The 18,342-nt window shown below is 47.1% G+C and overlaps 1 protein-coding gene across 1 annotated transcript in view; it reads left to right on the top strand.

Moving 5' to 3' along the window:
- SLC41A2 (solute carrier family 41 member 2) overlaps positions 1–18,342 on the top strand; it is a 397,409-nt gene that overhangs the window by 184,576 nt on the left and 194,491 nt on the right. Inside the window, exon 5 of the mRNA XM_078675022.1 lies at positions 6,878–7,022. Coding sequence (XP_078531148.1) covers positions 6,878–7,022 — 145 coding nt within the window. The remainder of the gene's footprint in view (positions 1–6,877; positions 7,023–18,342) is intronic.

Genomic DNA, 18,342 nt, shown 5'->3' with positions numbered 1-18,342 from the left:
AGATGCCGGTGAAAAAGCAACAATGCGGCGTCCTGTCTCCTGAGAAGAAGAGACCAGGAGATGACAAACCTCCGGAGACGATTCAAGGACCCGACGCCGGCATGGCGATGTGGAGTCCGCCACAGGCGCTGACTCGATGTCGATCGGCGCCGGATTGGACACAGGCGGCGCCAAGTCAACCTCCACCAACACGTGCTCCCTAGGAGAATGGGGTGGGGCCGGAGCCGGTTTGGCTAAGGAACGGCACCGAAAAGGTGCCGGCTCGACCTCACACGGGGCAGCCGCCCGCGTAGAGGACCGAGAGGGACTCTGGAAAGCACCCCAGGCCCGGCCCCCACTCCAGCACCGCCAGGGCCGGGAAAGAAAGCCTTCGGTGCTGAAGCGGTGCCAGCCCGACCTTTGGCGAGGCAGCCGCCCGCTCAGAGAGCCGGGGGGAACTCGGGGACAAGTCCTGAGTCCCTGCGACCAACGCCACAGGGAGCCCCGTAGGGATTTGCGCGAAGCAGGGACGCCGTGTGTTGAATAAGGGAGCCCCGAAGTACTGCACCTCGGCGACACCAACCTCCTACATCCTGAACCTGACTCCGCGCGAGGCAAGGGATCCGCGGATGTCGGAGGAGTGGGAGGAAGGGGGCCAAAGAAGCCTGCAGAGCTGCAGCTCTAGTCGCCCCGACGCCAGGTAACCGCACCCTCTGCCGAACGAGGACAGGGCCTCGGAGACAAGCTGCAGGACCTACCATGGCGAAGGGCGATGTCGCAGGTGAAATTGGCGGCTCCTGGCTTTCGAGGTAGGGGAGGGACACTGGAACGACACCGACCGCCTGAGGATAATTCGACTTTAAGGAATCTGCAGCTAGCAGTCTCTATCAGATATGCCATTCGACGGGGAACACCTCTTTGGCCAACTGGTTGAATGACCTTGGCCCCTAGTGGCTCCTTTCTTCCCACATGTCAAGGGGTGATGCAAGACCACCTCCCTGGCTGGACCCAGTCATATCAAAGACAGCACCAGGCCTACCATCAGTGAAGGGTTGGAGGATATATATGGGGAATCTTCAGGGGAAACAACTCCAACAGAGGGAAAGGCATGCCATGATTGAGATTCTCTGCCTCCAAACACTGAGTTGCCACCTCCCCTCTCCCGCCCAATCATATATTCTCGCTTGCTGACAGACCACCACCTCAAACTGTTGGGTTGTATAAATGATCGAGTAAGGTTATTGCCTAGAAATCTTTTCAGCCCCACCAAGCAACCCCCCTCGCCCATACACCCTCAGCACTGAACACCTTTGCCTACTGCAAGAGGCGGTTCAGTCACTCTTCAAAGGAACCATAGAGCCAATGCCTCCGGAAAATTGGGGCATAGGTGTCTGCTCCCTTTACTTCCTTATTCCTAAATAGGACATCTTCCTGAGGCCAATCCTAAATCTCTGGCCTCTCAACAGATTCCTCCTCTCTGAATGTTTCCATATGACCAAATGATGTTACCCCCCTGCTACAGTGAGGCGTCTTCATAACCACTCTAGACTTAAAGGACGTCTACTTTTCTATACCCATTCACCCATCTCACTGGCTCTATCTCTGCTTCACGGTAAGTAGCCAGCACTACCAATTCAAGGTATTTCCCTTTGGAGTTGTCACAGCCCCAAGAGTCCTCACAAAGTGTCTAGCAGTGGTAGGTGTCCCCCTCAGAATAGGGAACATGCTTGCAGGCAGAATTGCCTAACCCACTCCAAAATTGCTATTTCCCTGCTCAATATCTTGGGATTCACAGTCCATGCCACCAAGTCCCATCTCCAGCCTCGTCAGGTTCAGTTCTTCCTAGGCAAAGTACTGGCATCTCAGAAGCTACTTCCTTTTTTCAGTCACATTACTCTCCCACAGTCGGAAGAGTAATATGCTTCCTAGGAGTGATGTCCTCTTGCATAACCATAGTTCTCCATGCCAGGCTTCACATGCGTCTGCTATAGGAGTACCTCTCGGCACACTGGTCACAAGCGGAGGGTCGCTGGGAGGAGCTAGTCTTGTTATGGGCCAGCACCCATCGCTCACACCTATAGCGAAACACCAACAACCTGTTATGGAGCACATCCTTTATAGACCCCCATCCCGCTTGTGCCTATTATCAAGGACACATCACTCAAAGGTTGGGGGCGCAGCTTCTAGACATGACAGTCCAGGATCTGTGGCCACCTCATTAATAGGGTCTCCACATCAACCAACTAAAAATGTTGACCATAGAGCTAGCTCTCAATATGTTTCTACAGAATGCTCAGGGCAAGATAGTCCTGGTATGGACTGACAACATGACAACCATGTACTATCTCCACAAACAGGGTGGCACACACTTCCCACATCTTTCAATTCTAGGGCAGCAAATTTGGCATTGGGGGTTTCACCATGAGACACCTCCTAGCAGAGAGGTTGGACAGCAATTTTGCAGACCTGCTCAGCAGGACATATCAAGTCCATGAATGGAAACTCCACCCACAAATCCTACTCCCGTATGTTTAGCGTAGGGAAGGTCCCACAAATAAACCTCTTCACCACTTGCGAAAACACAAAATACCAAAAATTGCCACCTGGTTTCCCCACCCGAAAAGCGTGGGCAATGCTGTATGGGTGAGCTGGTCAGGGATCTTTGCTATGCTTTTCCTCCTCTCCCACTTCTCGCGCACTCCGTGAGGAAGCTTTACCAAGCATAGGCTTCCAACAGAGTCTAAAGGCAGCTGCATAGCGGTCTGACCAGCTAAGAGGGAGCACTTCACTGAGTTGCAGCAGTGAATCATTGAAGAAGATTTCCTCCAGTATATGGCCTGTGCTATGCGTAGAGCATTGACCAGTTGGGAGAGACCGAAACAAGACATTGTGTCAATAAATGACCCTGACTCTTTGCATGGGGCATCCTCAAAATGAAAATTAAGATCCCCTAAAATTGTGAAATTAGTTTTCTCCAAGTATTGTTCAATCAATTGACCAATTTCTATAGTAAAGACCGATCTAGGGCCTGGTGGTCTATAGACCAGAATGCCAGAGAAGGATTTTGCTTGCTGGATTGTTAATGTGAAGTATAAAGTCTCACAGGGAATCATACACCTTATAGATTCCATAGAACAGTGGTACCTTGTGTCATGGATGATTACAAGACCTCCTCCTAGTCTATTTTCTTTATCACGTCTGAGTCTTGTAAACCTGGGGCAATGGCATCCACCTAGTTGAGGACAGAAGCGTCATGAGCCTATGTCTCTGTAACTAGAACGTAATCAGGGTCGTCTGCCACTATTAATTCAGCAAATTGTATTTTGTTTTTAATTAATAACCTAGCGTTTATCAGGAATCCCCTAAACTTATATTCTTTTTAGCTACTCTCCTTCAGCTTCCCTCTCTCCAGTTTAATATGAGGCATGTTAGGTGCACCAAGTAAGAGGGGAGAAGTCTTGGTCTATCCCCCTCTCTGACAGCGTTCTGTTAAACGGAGAGCAACTTAGTAACTAACCATCATTTCTAAAGTTCCAGAGTCGAACCCGCGAATAAGTTAAGCTTGGGGCCTCTTCTAGTGCAAAACAGTCGGGGAATCGCTGCATGGGGCAGTACGGGCTCAGACGGACTTGCCTTTGGCGTGCCAGTAACACGTCCTCACTCGCATCGACCTAAATAGGTGTTCCCCAGTGCAAGAAAAGCGTCTGGAATGCGAACTGCCCAAAATGGCGTGTCACATGGCGACCTGCAAGTGGGGCAGAAGATAATTGCTCTCTCGTCACAAATTGCCAAGCTGTGGTGGACCAGAGAGCAAAGTTAGGAAAATAAGCCTACTCTGGAGTAGCACTTCTAGAGACTGCCTCCCGAGGAGCAGTCCCGAGTAATGCTAAGTAGAACACAAATGAGGCAAGTACGTTTTTTAGATTAATAGTTGTAAAGTTGTCACATATCACACAAAGTAAAAGCAAAATGTTAAAAGGAATGAGAGCTTGCTTGGTCTCACAATATGCATGCTTGGGTTCCAATATTTTTCATAATCAGGGCCCACAAATCCTTCCAAGACTGGTAATTGTAATTTTCACAATGGCATCTTGTTGCTATCACCTCCCAGAATCAAATGTAATAGCATTGACTTAAAAATCCTACCTGGCAATGCACTGGTACAATCACAAAGAATTAAAGGAAACTGGGAAGGACCATCCTTTTGGAAAGCGCTAACCTGCTTATTTTAGATACCAGCAGTTTGATCCAAAATGTAATTGACTCCCTCGTAGCTGTCAAATTTTGATAGGTTCCCTTAAAATATGTACTGGTCCTTATGAAAAATTACAATTCCCACGCCGGGTCGAACTGGGACAAAAAATAGGCCTGGCCACTATAATAAAAGTGGCCTGCATTAGCAAACCAGATAGCTGAAAAAAAGTGCCCTACATGTGCAAATCAAGCCAGTTTTAAACTTGTATATACATGCTGTGTGAGTATTTTGCAAAGTATGGGAGACTGCATGCATTTGTTTGCTGCTGGCAATGTTTGTCTTAATATCGTAGAAATCAACAGTTAAATTCGGCTCACCTGGCCATAAAACTGGCGCACAAACTGCTTAAAAAACAGGCCCACACACTGATCTATGAGACCAGCCCCTCGGGCACTGTCTGATTGCGCTACAGGCTAGTTTGACCCTGTTCCCAGATATCTAAAAGTTTGCAAGTTTCCCTGCTCTCCCATTACAATGAGAGTTGCATCTGGATCTAGTGGCTGGCATTTTAACGGGAAGGTACGATTTCTTTTTGTTAGTTTTAAGGGCTGATTGAGTATCATGTCACTCAAAGTGCCTGCGAATTACAGGCAGGATCACAACTGAATCCCTCAAATGGATGAACACATCCTCTGCATAAAGCGGGAGGGCATGTGTACCTATTAGATGTGACTCCTCTCGTGGGCTCTTTTTCTCTGAGTGTGGCAGCCATGGGCTCAATTGCTAGGTTAGACAACCCCTATGTACCTCCCTGGCCTCAGAGTTGCTCTTCCCATTGCGGAAATGTTAAGTTATTCAGTAAAATGGCCCATGCCGTCAACTCTGGTCCAAATCCCATTTTCTCCACCACAACCTGTAGGAATGCGTAATTTAAGGTATCTTGTGCCTTTTCAATGGAAGGCAGTGCTGTTCCAAGCAATTGGTTGTTAACCAGATGACACAGTCTACTTATGTCGAGTGGTGTATATTTCTGCCGGGAATTAACCTGGAATTGATCTAGATGAATCTATCCAGACAACATAGGTGAGAGTCGGTTAGCCAGCAATGTTTAATATTGGTGAGGGTCAATTGGTGCCCAACTCCAAGGGTTCCCTGCGGGGCTTGAATAGAGTAATTAGAATTGCCTCCCTTGTAGTGTGAGCAACAAATGACTCCTTCGAGGTCATTTTTACTTCCAGCAGCTGTGGTGTCAGTGTATCTTTTTGTAATAATCTGAACGTGGTAGATTGGGTGTTGTATGTAAAACCCTGGATTATTCTAAGAATTTAACTACCGGCGATAATCTGTCAATTTTAGTGGGTACAGCAACACGCTCTCAGGTATTTTCTGTTAACCTTCTAGATTGGCATGATAATAATAATAGATAATAAGGATTTCTAAATAGTCTAGTAAGAAAGATTGTGTTTCAGGCCTTAATAGCATTCTATCAACTGTCACTCGGAATATTAGGCATATGTGTTGCATTTTCTTTTTTCAGACTGTTATGTAAATGAAGTCATCACAATCATGCATAAGGTTTCTTAAAGCATCCAATATACAAGGATGGATCCAAGTCAAATACAAAACATTTCTGATGCTTAGCCCTTTTGGGTCAGACTAATATGGTATGATCCTGGGCTGAGTAAAATAAACTAATCCCTGGGTTTTGGACAGGATTCAGGTTAATGGTAGCAGGACAGACACCATTGTTGCATTGCCCTTGCTCCTTCACAAGTCCAAGATCCAAAGAAAGAATGTTAGCCAGTTTCATTGATTTTGAAAAAACCTATAAACTTAGGTGGTTTTTGGAGCAAACTCTATAATCTTCGTATTCGATGGATTTTGAATGAGATAGCCTGTCCCTATGTGATATTTTGTAGATACATTTGTTACCTTTACAATTGATATGTTTTTAATTAACACTCGATAATGAATTATGCTCACGCAGTATGTTTCTGATAATGTGCTTTCACTGCTATGCTTCAAGCATGACTCGTGCAAAAGTGGTTTGCGAAAATCTGAGACTTTGCTTTTTTTGTAAACGTTCATAGTGGGCAGTCTGTGCATTTTATCAGAGTGATTCCTGGTCTCTGGCTCAGTGGTGTGTGCTTAAATTCTTTTGAACTTGAATCTAAGTGCATGTTGATGTAACTACTATTAGTTATGCTGTGAGTTATAATATTTTAAGAAGCTGTTTCACAGCTTGTTGAAGCTTTCTTTAAGGCCCTGGGAATTCCCTCTTGCCATTAGGAACTCCCACCCTGCTTACACTCCTTGCTCTTTTACTTACTCTTTGCTTTGACACAAATCTTATTCTATGAGAAGAGCTGCCTCCTTTGCTACTCCCCATGCAACTTGATTTTTTGTGTGCGTGTGTGTTTTGTAATGTTCTAACATAGCTTTTGGCAGGTAAAACAGTTTCCAAAAGTAAGACTTCCGAGTTTTGAAATGTTAATAAACTGAACTGACCTTTTCTGAGTGGATACCCTTTTTCTTTTTTACTTATTCTTTTACAGAATTTGCTGTAATTAAATGCTGTTCCTCTTTATTCTTATATGGTGAACACTTTAATACAAAAAGCCTGTTTTAATTGCATCTTTCTCAGTGATCTTTCTTTCTTTTAGAACGTATACTAGTAGTTTTAACTGATGTTATGTCTTTTAGGTGCAGGCAACAGTTGTTGGTTTTCTAGCCGCCGTTGCAGCAGTTATACTGGGCTGGATACCTGAGGGCAAATACAGCCTCAGTCATGCAATACTTTTATGTTCAAGCAGTGTGGCTACTGCCTTCATAGCCTCTCTCTTACAGGGTAAGGAATCTTCTTCTAAGTGTATGATTATATTCATTAATTTCAAGTAAAACTTAGTTCAGAGTTTCAAATCCTATCCTTGAAAAAACATGAGGGTTCTTTGAACCAGAAGTGATCAGTTGACCTAAAAAGGCATTGGGCCTGAAATGGCCTTTTACCAAGTCCATCGCCATAGAAAGCATACTTAATCTTACTCTTTAAATATCTCCCTGGTAGAAGCTATGTAAAATGGTTTATTGCTTCTCATTCTAGTCATGGCAGTACCAGAAACAATGTTGCTCCTGGTCCTATCCTATGTTTGATTTTCGATATGCAGCACAAAAACGCAATCATGACCAACAACGCAGTCACATTTGTAACACTAGTGGCGCAGCTGCAGCACATATGAGAGTAATTAGATAAGGACATAGACACATAGCAGCATGCCATCAGTGTTACAGGTAAGTAGCTACAATGGGACATCGACTGAGGCATGCTTCAGGTCCCGCGAGAAGAACGTCAAAACAGACAGAGGAACAGGAGCAATTGATCCTTGTCGGTCTGTGGGGCGGGTTGCTCCTTCCCACATCCCCAGGAAAACAATTGATGATATTGCCCCTCCAGGGTACCCATAAACGTTCATACTTACGGGGACCCCACTGGCTTTGTACACCAATTTTATCATTACTGCACAGTAGTTCGTGCCCCTCTTCCACTCATGAAGGGTGGGAGGGGGGAAATTCGCCCATCCAGTGCCTGGCATGATCTCTCTGGACCACCAGATATGCCTCAGCCAAGAGGGTACACGTTGCTTGGGGCCCATTCATTTCGTCCATGTTTCCTAGCAGTAGGATCGAGCTCCAGCCTGAGAACCAGTACGCACTCCATCCTGTCGTTCATCCCCATCCATTCCCCCTTTTGGCGTGGCACTCCTACAACATATTATCGAGGGAAACTGGGAAGTGACAAAAACGCAGGCACTCTGCCTGTGCGCTCGCCACGTGCCCCACAGCCTCTCCTTGGAATAGTAGATTCTGTGAAAAATTCTGAATTGGATGAAACACGCACACGGAGATAGCCAGATCATGTGAATCTATTTTTACCTCCATCCACTTTTTGACCCAGGGCGCCCACCCAATGCGCCCACATCTTACTCCTGTCTAGCTCTGAAAGTCAGTAAGAGGTCCAGTGTATTGGCCACTAACGTTTTTTGTCAAGGGAGCTAAACTCAGGAAGGGCTTAGAGTTGTGACTTGTACTTGTCGGAGGACTGTCATTAATCGAGATATTTGTAAAATTGGGAGTTGTGTAAACTAAACTCCCCTGTGAGCTCCTGAAAAGATCTAATGTGTCCCCCAGCCCAGACGTCCCTGAGTATGGAAATACCGATTAGGTTCCAAGCACCAAAGCCTGTCAGTCTCGCTGATTCAGACAGTCAGGGTGCATGCCACAGGGGGGTCGCTCCAGTGAGCCTACCATACCATTTCATGTGGTGAAAGGCCTGGAACACAGGGAGGCGAGGGACTGCGGGGGTGACCAGCTGTAACATAAGGAGAGCAGCCTGTGTGGACGGAGCAGCTCCAGTTCCAACCTATGAGCTGGGCAATCTGTCTGCCTGGAACCAGTCATTGATATTCACTAGTTGGGGCGCCCAATAATATAATTTCACGTCTGCCCAGCCCAGGCCCACCTTATATGGGAAGGATCGACATTTCACAAAAGTTACCCTAGGGGTCTTGCCTGCCCACAGGAAACTAGAGCTCTGGGCCTGAAGGTCTCCAAAAAAAGCTGGCACAAAGTAGTAGGGATAATGTTGGAGTACATATAGAAGACTGGGGAGGGCCACCATTTTAAAAACAGCACCTCTGCCTGTGATAGAAAGGGACAGTTTCAACCACCCCCCATGTCTCCTCTCTGTCCACCAACGGGGCAACAGTGAGCTCCCAATAACAGCACTCCTTAAGGGCTATCATCATACCTAGCTACTTAAAGTGGTCGCTCGCCACTTGCAACCAAAAGTTAAATTCCTCTCCCAGTTGCGTCCCCCGTAGGGGCACAAGTTTAGCCTCAAGCAAAAGGCCTTTCTGTAAAGCTCCAGTATTTCCATCACTGTCCCATTTGTTACCTGCCAAACACGTTCAGAGGGTCATCTTTTCAGTGACAGTCATACTGTTACTTGACACTAACGAGGAATCCATATTGGTGGCGAAGGATGTGGTTACTTTGTGAGGACTTGTGAATAACGAAATAACTTCTTAAAGCACAGCCACCAGCCTTAGCAGCTGGATTTTAGGTCTACCTAAGTTAGGTGAATAAAGATGACTTGATTCAGCATGCTAGATTTGAAGCGAAGGATATACAAAGGGTGAAGAACCCCAATAACTTTTAACTATGGACAAGTAGACCCGCCATTCAGTGTTCTAATGTTTAACAGGAAGACATGCAGCTAATCATCCAGCTCTAGTTCATTCATGCCATTTAAGCTAAATAACTCTTGCAGCAGCACTTTAATTTCAAGAGAGGGAAGCATTTGTCGCTCAACGAGGAGTGAATTTCAGCGGGGGTGGTGTCTGCAGAGATTCCAACTTGCTCTCCATTGATCAACTTGAGCCCCCACGTTGGCTCACCCCATCCCTTTCAAGGCTCTGTGCGCATACCAGCTGGACATGGGCCAGCAACCTTGGTCAGCTTTTACATTGCCTACTATTTTTCTATGGATCTACTTTACTGAAGGTAAATGCTAAACCTGAAGGAGAACAGCACAAGGGTGATTGATGTCATATATACTTTTGATTGCATTGTTACAATGATTCAGTGTGAAACATGTAAGCTAGTGAGCCCATCTAAAAACGGAGTCTTTTCAAGTGAACCTAGGGGCTAATGGGAAATATTAATCCATGATCGGTAGAGCTAAAGGGAATGGACTGAAGAATACTGTAGTGGGCTGGCTTGCAAAGTCTATAAAGGCCTTTATTAAATGAAATTACCAAAAAGTCTCAAGTAAAACACATAAGCCTTAATCCCCATTTGATGTAAGGAAGAAGCCGGTATAATGACTGACTCAACTGCAGTTGTGAATAATCTTCTATTACAACAAGCATTGGCATAGCCAAAAGGTCTCGCCTTTGGGACCTTATAAGTGTTTAGCCATGCAACAGTTCGTGTTGTTGCACCAAGGAAATTGTGCTGCATAACTAAATACTTATAAGGTCCCAAAAGCGAAACTTTTTTGGCTATGCCAATGTTTGTTGTTTTTTTCCTGCCGAAGCAGGAAGTTGGGTTGTTTGTAGTTACAGCACGAAATGTGGACAGATCAAAAAGTGATGGCTGGGGTGCTTGAATGAATCGATTTTTAGCTCATCCATGACATTAGAGATTAACCAATTCAAGTCTGTCTCTTGCCCAATTGGCATATGGTTGGTCCCTCTTTGTAGGAGCACCTTGAACAAAAAAGCAATTGAGCTGAATGAAGGTGAAAGTAGTTACCAAAATCTGAAATTAATTTGAACCAAAAAATGCTGAAAAGCCTATGATCCTCTGGTAAGGCCCAACTATCAGATTTCGTATGGCTGCAACAGCAGCACAATAAACCAGACAACCCTGATAAAACCACAGGCTATGCTTAGATGTCGTACGGAGGTGATGTATCTTGAGGAACTCACTCCAGGTGATCACAAAATGAGAAATGATACCAATAAGATTTTTAAAATAGATTATACTAAGCACCACGCTAGTTCTGGAGAATAAATCACCCCTTCAAACTCTAAGCAATGAAACCCCATTAAGCGTACTCACGAACGCACCTTGATTTACACCCAGGAAATTGGCAGGATGGCGCTGGAGCCCCACGGTGTAGTACTGACCAGGGGGTGGCATTGCTGTCCGTATGCAGAGGGATGACAGGATGGCTGGGGAGGTAAGGCGCAAGATTCCTTTTCCTGTAAATTGAACAAAAGGAGAATAAAATGTCGAACAAAAAACACAGCAAAAAAAAGTTTGTTCTTGCGGCAATGTAAATCTTTTTCCCCCAGGGGCAAAAACTGCCTTGTGAGGTATGCAGCCGACAGTAGGGTGCATACAGAGTTCTCTATATGATTCAACATTGTATGGCAATTTTGTAGTAGTGTACATACAGAATCAACAACCTCAGCCGGTGGCTCATGCAGGTAAGAGCGGTGGGGCAGGATTTCGGACGATGACGAGAAGAAATCGTCTGTTGATTCCCCCCCCCCCCCCCCCCTACCCCCCACCGGCCCACCGCTCTTACCTGTACGGGCCGCGGCTGAGTCATGAACATGTCGTTCTTTGTGAAGCACATCAGTGGAGGTGCTAGAGTGTACTAACAATCGCTTATAAATACATAGTTTTGCTCCTTCATAAGTGAGCAAAAAATTTAAAGGTGCGTCTTTTGGGAGGTGTATTGTACATATATAAGCATAGGATACCTTAATGCTACACCAGCCATGCAGCAGCCAGTGCAAAACCTTTCTCGAATAGTGTTAAAAGACAGTAACATTAAATCAGTTCAACAGAATTCAAGGGCAGTTTAGGTCCCCATTCAATGGGCAGGTGGGGGTAACAACTTATGCTTCTACGGTCTAGCGGATGGTGTGTACCCGTGCTTCATAACTTGAACACCAATGGCAGCGTTCCCTTTATATTGTCCTACTTGGATTCCAAATCCTTTAGCATAACTCGGTAATTAACGAAACACAAGTTATGTGCTTCTTTCTTTGTGTTTTGCTAATCGGAATTGTGTATGGTGCATTTTGTATACATTCTGGGGTGCAAATAAACCTATTTATTGGCGCTCCTGGTTTGTCACGCAGGAGATCCCAGGCACAAATGATGTGCCCTTTCTTCGCACACTATGACGATCTAGCGATTACAACAAAGTTCTGGGGGCCGTGCACCAGTGTCAGCTGTCCAGATGCCCCCACCCCTGGGCCTCAGAGCAGCACTAGATGCCCCCCAACGCACCCGGTATAAATGAGTTTCACCTCCCTTGGCGACCCTTTAGGCCACAGCTTTCCAAACTTTTCATGTTGGTGACACACCTTTTTTGGCAATCTTCTTTTAGGGACACGGTAACGCGAGTGCGCGCAGCGCGCGTGCTCTAACCACCTAAGGGGCTAAGTGGGCAAATGGTGCATTTCTAAGCAATTTTGAGAAAGCAGGATACAGTAGAAGAACATAAATGGTTAAGGTGGTATACACACATTCAAATGTGTCAATTTGTACAAATGAAATATGAAGTATATGAATAACAAACATAGAGGACCTTGAAGGTGGTTGTGTCTGTGAAGACAGGACTGGACATGCGCTACAGGCAGGGTGGGGTGCCCAGAAGCCCGTCCTTGCGATATCCTGCTGCATTGTGAGTAAATCCACTGACAGCGGGGTTACTTAAATTATGGACAACAATCTGAAACCTTGGCAGCTATGTGGCGCTAATCGCGGAAGTGTAGTTACAACTACACCTCCGAGATTGGCGCCATACTAGTTCACTAGCTAACACCTCTGTCACTTTATTATAGCAGGCACAGCGTGGGCATAAACAGAAAGAGAGAAGAGGGAAAAAGAGAGGATGGGAGAGATCAGAGAGAGAGCGAGAGGGAGAAGCGAAAGAGGAAAAAAGGAGAGACCAAAAATGGATGGATGGAAACAGGGCTGCTGGGACATATTTACTAATGCTCTTTTTGGTTCTCAGTCTGGCCTGCTAACTAAAAGTGCATGCTAGGGTACAGATTATATTTGTTCATAGATAGGGTTCAACTTAAGACTGCGGAATCTGTGGTTCACTGGTTCATGACCCCCGCCCGAGTGTGGTCTGCTCAGTCAGCTCTTCACATTTATATGTATAATAGCATACATGCCAACATTTTAGGACAGAGACGTGGGAGGCTTAGAATAAAAAAATCAGGAGAGTGAAAATTCCTCATTGACTTCTATTGTAGAAAATGCAATTTCAGGCGGGAGGCAGCTAAAATAAAACCATTCTTGGCTTTAAAAAAATAGCAATGGTGGCATAACAAAGGCCTCCGCAGCCCTCTACAGTGCACAGTTCCGTGGCCTGATATCTTCTGGTGGAGTTTGGAGGAGGACGCTCCATGTACTTTGCAGGAGGGCCTCCTCAAATTTAGTTACGCCGCTGGAGAGCATGATATCTAAATAGTTTCTCACTTGTGTATGACTTAATGAACATACTCTACTGATGTGACAGGGGGGTGGACCTTATCCTGCTAGTTCGGGCGTTCTCAGTACCTATTATATTTCAGTTTTTCTTGGTTAGCCCTGTATCATACATCTACACATAATATACTCATGTGCCCAAAATTAAAGGATCAATAGATGTAGAAAATCAGACATTTTGCATCCAAAACTATTTACATCTGAAATTATGGATCAGGAATTATGAGGGTAGCAGACATGACACGACGTGAAAGACTTGCTCTCAACTCGCTAACGTTGCAGAGGGACTCCAGCAGCTACATCGCCCTATTTCCATACAGGGCAGGTAGTTCTACATAGAAAGAGGAAAAAAGGAGAAATAAACACATTTCTCCTGGTTGCAACTCCCCTGGGAGGTGCAGCATTGTGACAAATTCCCAGGTCTACCACTAAAGGTAAATCTGGAAATGCGCCAAAATCCATGGGTGGATGCGCAGGAACACCCATGCATCCACCCATGGTATACCTCCCTAGGGCAGGGTAATGCAAAGCAGCGACCTGCGCTGCCTTGGGTTACTCCACAATTCCAAAGCCACGCAGGGCCCCCATGCAAGTTGGCCTTGTGTTGTTTGGTAAATGTCATTTTAGGTATTGCATCGCCCTTGTGCTACCTGGCATGACGCAAGGGCGATGCAAAACCATCATAAATATGGGTTGAAGTTTTTTTACATGGGACTTTGCATTCTAGAATTTCTAGTTTCTATTGTTCTATTAGCGCTCTGAGGCTGCAAAGCTATGATCTGCAGCACTTTACAAAAGCCTCAAAGTACATGCATTGCAGTGGCAAGGGTTTGAAAATACCAGCGTGCAAAGTGCTCTTGGTAACTAAGCCAGATTTGCCTGGAAAATGCCACACATAACATTGGCCAATTAGCAGCTAAATACCCCTGGGGACTGGGGGGGCATTTTGAATTAAAAGCTGAAATGCCTCTATTGTTATTTATACACCACTGGACTTTCAAAGCATGTCCCCCTAACCCCCAGCACAGCCAGGCCTGCTGTCCTTTGTGGAGCTATCGCCGCACACAGGGGGGGGGGGGGCTGCTTTGATGGTTGTATGCTCCGCTTCACACACTGAATCTTGCCCCCCCCCCGCTGAGGCGATGTTCGGTGCCTTCCTGAACCACACGCTGCCCAAATGGCCCCTGTAATGACTGCTTCGAGCCAGCAGCGATCACTCCATGAACTTTTTCAGTTGATTAGACAACAGAATGAGAAGAGGGAAACCGAGACGATGGGAGAGAGCAAGAGGGTGGAGAGAAAGAGGAGAAGTAGAGAAGGATGCCAACAATATTTTAACAATTTTCGAAATTTCCCTAACAGAGCGCCTGGGATGGGGTGCACTGCAGAGGCAGTTTCTCGTCACTACGTCGCAAAATGAACAAGGCCGCACCCTCACCTTTCACTTCTCCTTCCTCCTCCGGGTACTCAGCTGCACTGCATCTGAGTCACTGAATACATTAGGCCCAAGAGAGCATTAACGCGACACACCCACAAATGGAAGGCGACACACTAATGTGTCGCGACGCACAGTTTGGAAAGCACTGCTTTAGGCTTTCGCGCCTGGCTGCAGACCAGATTTCACCTCACAGGAAGCCGCCTCAAGGGGAGAAGCTCGCTTCGTTCTGAGCAGCAACCTGTACAGCTATGTGTGAAAGGTAGGAGGTGGTCGTACCAGCCCCAACCTTCCCAAGATACCCTTTGCAGTGTATACTCGAACACCACTCTCTTGACCGTTATTCTACCGCCCTTTTGCCTTACAGTGTTTAATTCCTGAGCTTGAATTAAGCGTTCTGTATTTTGGCAACGAAATCTCAGAGACATAGTTTGTCAAGGATAAAACAGTGCGCTCAAGTGGGAAAGCCGAGATCAGATCTTTGACCTCGATAATTTGTGCTGAGAATCGCAGACACGTTTTAGTTAGGATATTATGCAATACAGTCATTGGTAGCACGTGCCCTGCAGACCTTAATGTGGAATGCAAGAGGCACCCACCAGCTTAACCCAACCGTCGGTCCAAGGCTTTAAGTGGGATGAAAAAACTGGGGGGTCTCTTAGAGGGGAGTGGCCAATGTAATGAATGGCGTGGCTTAAAAACACATAAGCTAAACATCTGTGCTTAGCATAGTTTGCTGCCCAACTTGTATTTAGCTGTTTCTTTCATTACATCCAAATATATGATACAACATGTATCATCATACCTACTACAAGTCAGGACTATTAGCTTGCAGCAACTATGGCTTGTATATAATATTGAAAACGCTTCCACTTAAAGCCCTGGTGACACCACGACAATGTTTATGCTTTTTCAGTGTTTTTCAGCTATCTCCCTATATTGTGCTTCTCTTCCCGCCTGTGCGCTTCGCCCCGGCGGCCATGCCCCCTCCATGATGCTCTTGCCCGCCCCAATACATGCTGCTTTCTCGTTCCTGTGTTCCTAACGCTATGCTTTAACCTACTACACTTCTAACAAATACACTTCTAACAACATACAATCACAATATATCAGATACATACAATAAATAATACATAGCTATAACAGTACCATTAGCAATGCAAATGGCTTTAACTTAAACAAAGGCGAGACCTATTGCATTTCCAATGCTTGTTCCGAATTGTTGTGGCTTCTGTCTACTTGCCGTTTGTGATGGATATAGGTGTGCACCACACCGATGGTCTGGAAAGCCATACATTTCTGAAAAGTAGGCAAAATTCTGAATTCAGCAAGGGGTTGTTTGTGTCCTCTGACCCTGCTCGCAGGCAGGTCGCTCCCCACGCTGCTGCACGGTTCTGTCTGTCTGTGCCTGCCCCGCCGCCCATACCTGCATTGTTTTGCCTTATTGTGATTGTTTCTGTGCCTAATTGTTCCACTCTGCGCCTATATTGTTTTCTTCCTTTGTGCCTAAATGCTGTTCCTAGCCTGCCTCGCCGCCCGTACCCGCATTGTTCTTGCTTAATTTTGTTTTGTCTGTGCCTAATTTGTTTCTGCCTGTGCCTTACTTGTTTTTTCTTTCGCGCCAAATTGCTGCCCATCGCCTGTTTTCTCGCCCCTGCGGCCCCGCCCCCGCACTCCCACTCGCCGCCCTGCTCCCGCCTCCCAGCTGCTCCTCCCTCCCACATCCCCTCATATGGAGGCCGTGCAGCGAACGCATGCAAAAGGCGGGCCTAAGGCAAGCCCATCCACGCCTGGACCGCGCCCAGCGCCAGAACCCCTGGCCCCCACAAGCGCCACAACAGCTTCATCCACTGCGACTCCAGCACCCTCCACACACTCAACACCGTACAACCACGCACCTGCTGCCTAGCCATCCCGAAACTTACCCATAGACCCTTTTCCTGCCGTAACTGCAGCTTCACCAGCATCCGACCTGCCAAACCACCTTCCAAAGAATCCAGCTACCTCAGATGCATCCTCCTCAACACCCGCTCCGCACACAAACACGCCGTAGAATTCTGGGACCTACTGGACTCCAACACCCCAGACTTCGCCTTCCTGACAGAGACCTGGCTGAACTCCTCCTCGGCACCCGACATCGCCATAGCCATCCCGGAAGGCTACAAGATCACCCGCAAGGACCGCACCAATGGAGTAGGAAGGAGGTATCGCCATCGTCCACAGGAACACTCTCAAAGTCTCAACCAACACCGACGACACCCTCAGCACCGCTGAACACCTGCACTTCCAGATTCACACCGATCCCAACACCACCCTCAAAAGAACCCTCGTCTACAGACCCCCGGACCCTGAGCACAGTTCAGCGACTCCATCACCGACCTACTCAGCACACATGCTCTCTCCTCCACGGACTACATCGCAACCTCAGTCAGTGGATCAAGGACTCCGCCAACACCCTCGCCCGCTCAAGAAGCCCTCCAACACCCACCCCAGCAAGAAAGCCAGCTGGTTCACCAAAGACCTAAGGGCCTCCATGCGAACCTGCCGAAAACTCGAAGAAAACTGGATCCGTGAACGAACACCGGAAAGCTACACAGCCCACAAGAACGCCATCCGCAGACACCACCACCTCATCAGATACGCCAAAAGGACCTCCTTCAAAGACCGCCTAAACAACAAACTCACACAACAGCAAAGAACTCTTCAACATCGTCAAGGAACTCTCCAACCCCAGCTCCAACACCGACATCCCACCTTCACAAGACCTGTGAGACTCGCTGGCCACCTTCTTCCATCGCCAGATCGCAGACATCCACGACACCCTCAACGCCGCGACCACCCCTGCAACCACCGAGAACCACGCTCCCGCGACCACCACCCGCACCAACCGCTTGCTCTCCTGGACCAACATCAATGTCGGCGACACCATCAAGATCATGAACACCGTCCACTCCGGATCCCCGGCAGACCCTTGCCCACACCACATCTTCAACAAAACCAGCAGCCCCATCGCATCTCATCTCTGGAAAACCATCAACATCTCCTTCGAGACAGCGACCTTCCCAAAGAGCTGGAAGCAGGCAGAGATCAACGCCATACTCAAGAAACCTAAGGCGGACCCCAAAGACCTCAAGAACCTCCGACCTATCTCCCTACTCCCGTTCCTGGCGAAGGTCATCGAAAAGGCTGTCAACAAACAACTGACCATTATGGCGTACCGGACTCCCAGGCCTCGGAGGAGCGACCAGACGTCACGCCTCAGACGGCGGATTACATTAACTAATTGAACCTTAGGTTATGCTACCCCTGGAGCACCTGCTGAGGAGTACTGCTGTGGGCACGGAGCGATGGACCGACTGAACCGTGACGCCACGGGCGCATGAGACGCTCACCGCAACAAGTGGCATCCTTGAGCCCGACTGCACCTAGAAGAACAGCAGCACACCGAATGCCTTTACAATGGACACACAACTCAGGGACAGAACAGAAGCCCGTGTGTGACCGGCACGCGAGACCTGAGAAGACCCACCTGGCGGCCAATCGATTGGGATACGTAATGTATGATGTTCAATGCATGTGCGAATAGTTCCCTGCCTTTCAAAGTATGGTTTAGACTGGTATGCATGTACCGGGAAGGCGAGGGGCCTTCACACAACGGACCTTGTTGACTTAAGACTACAGTTATAGTGCATAGTGCGTATTGCACAACAACCCC

This window comes from Lissotriton helveticus, chromosome 1_1 (assembly GCF_964261635.1).
Source record: "Lissotriton helveticus chromosome 1_1, aLisHel1.1, whole genome shotgun sequence".
NCBI classification, from domain to species: Eukaryota; Metazoa; Chordata; class Amphibia; order Caudata; family Salamandridae; genus Lissotriton; species Lissotriton helveticus.
The sequence above is the reverse complement of the archived record's forward strand: the minus strand, read 5'-3'. Positions and strand labels throughout refer to the sequence as shown.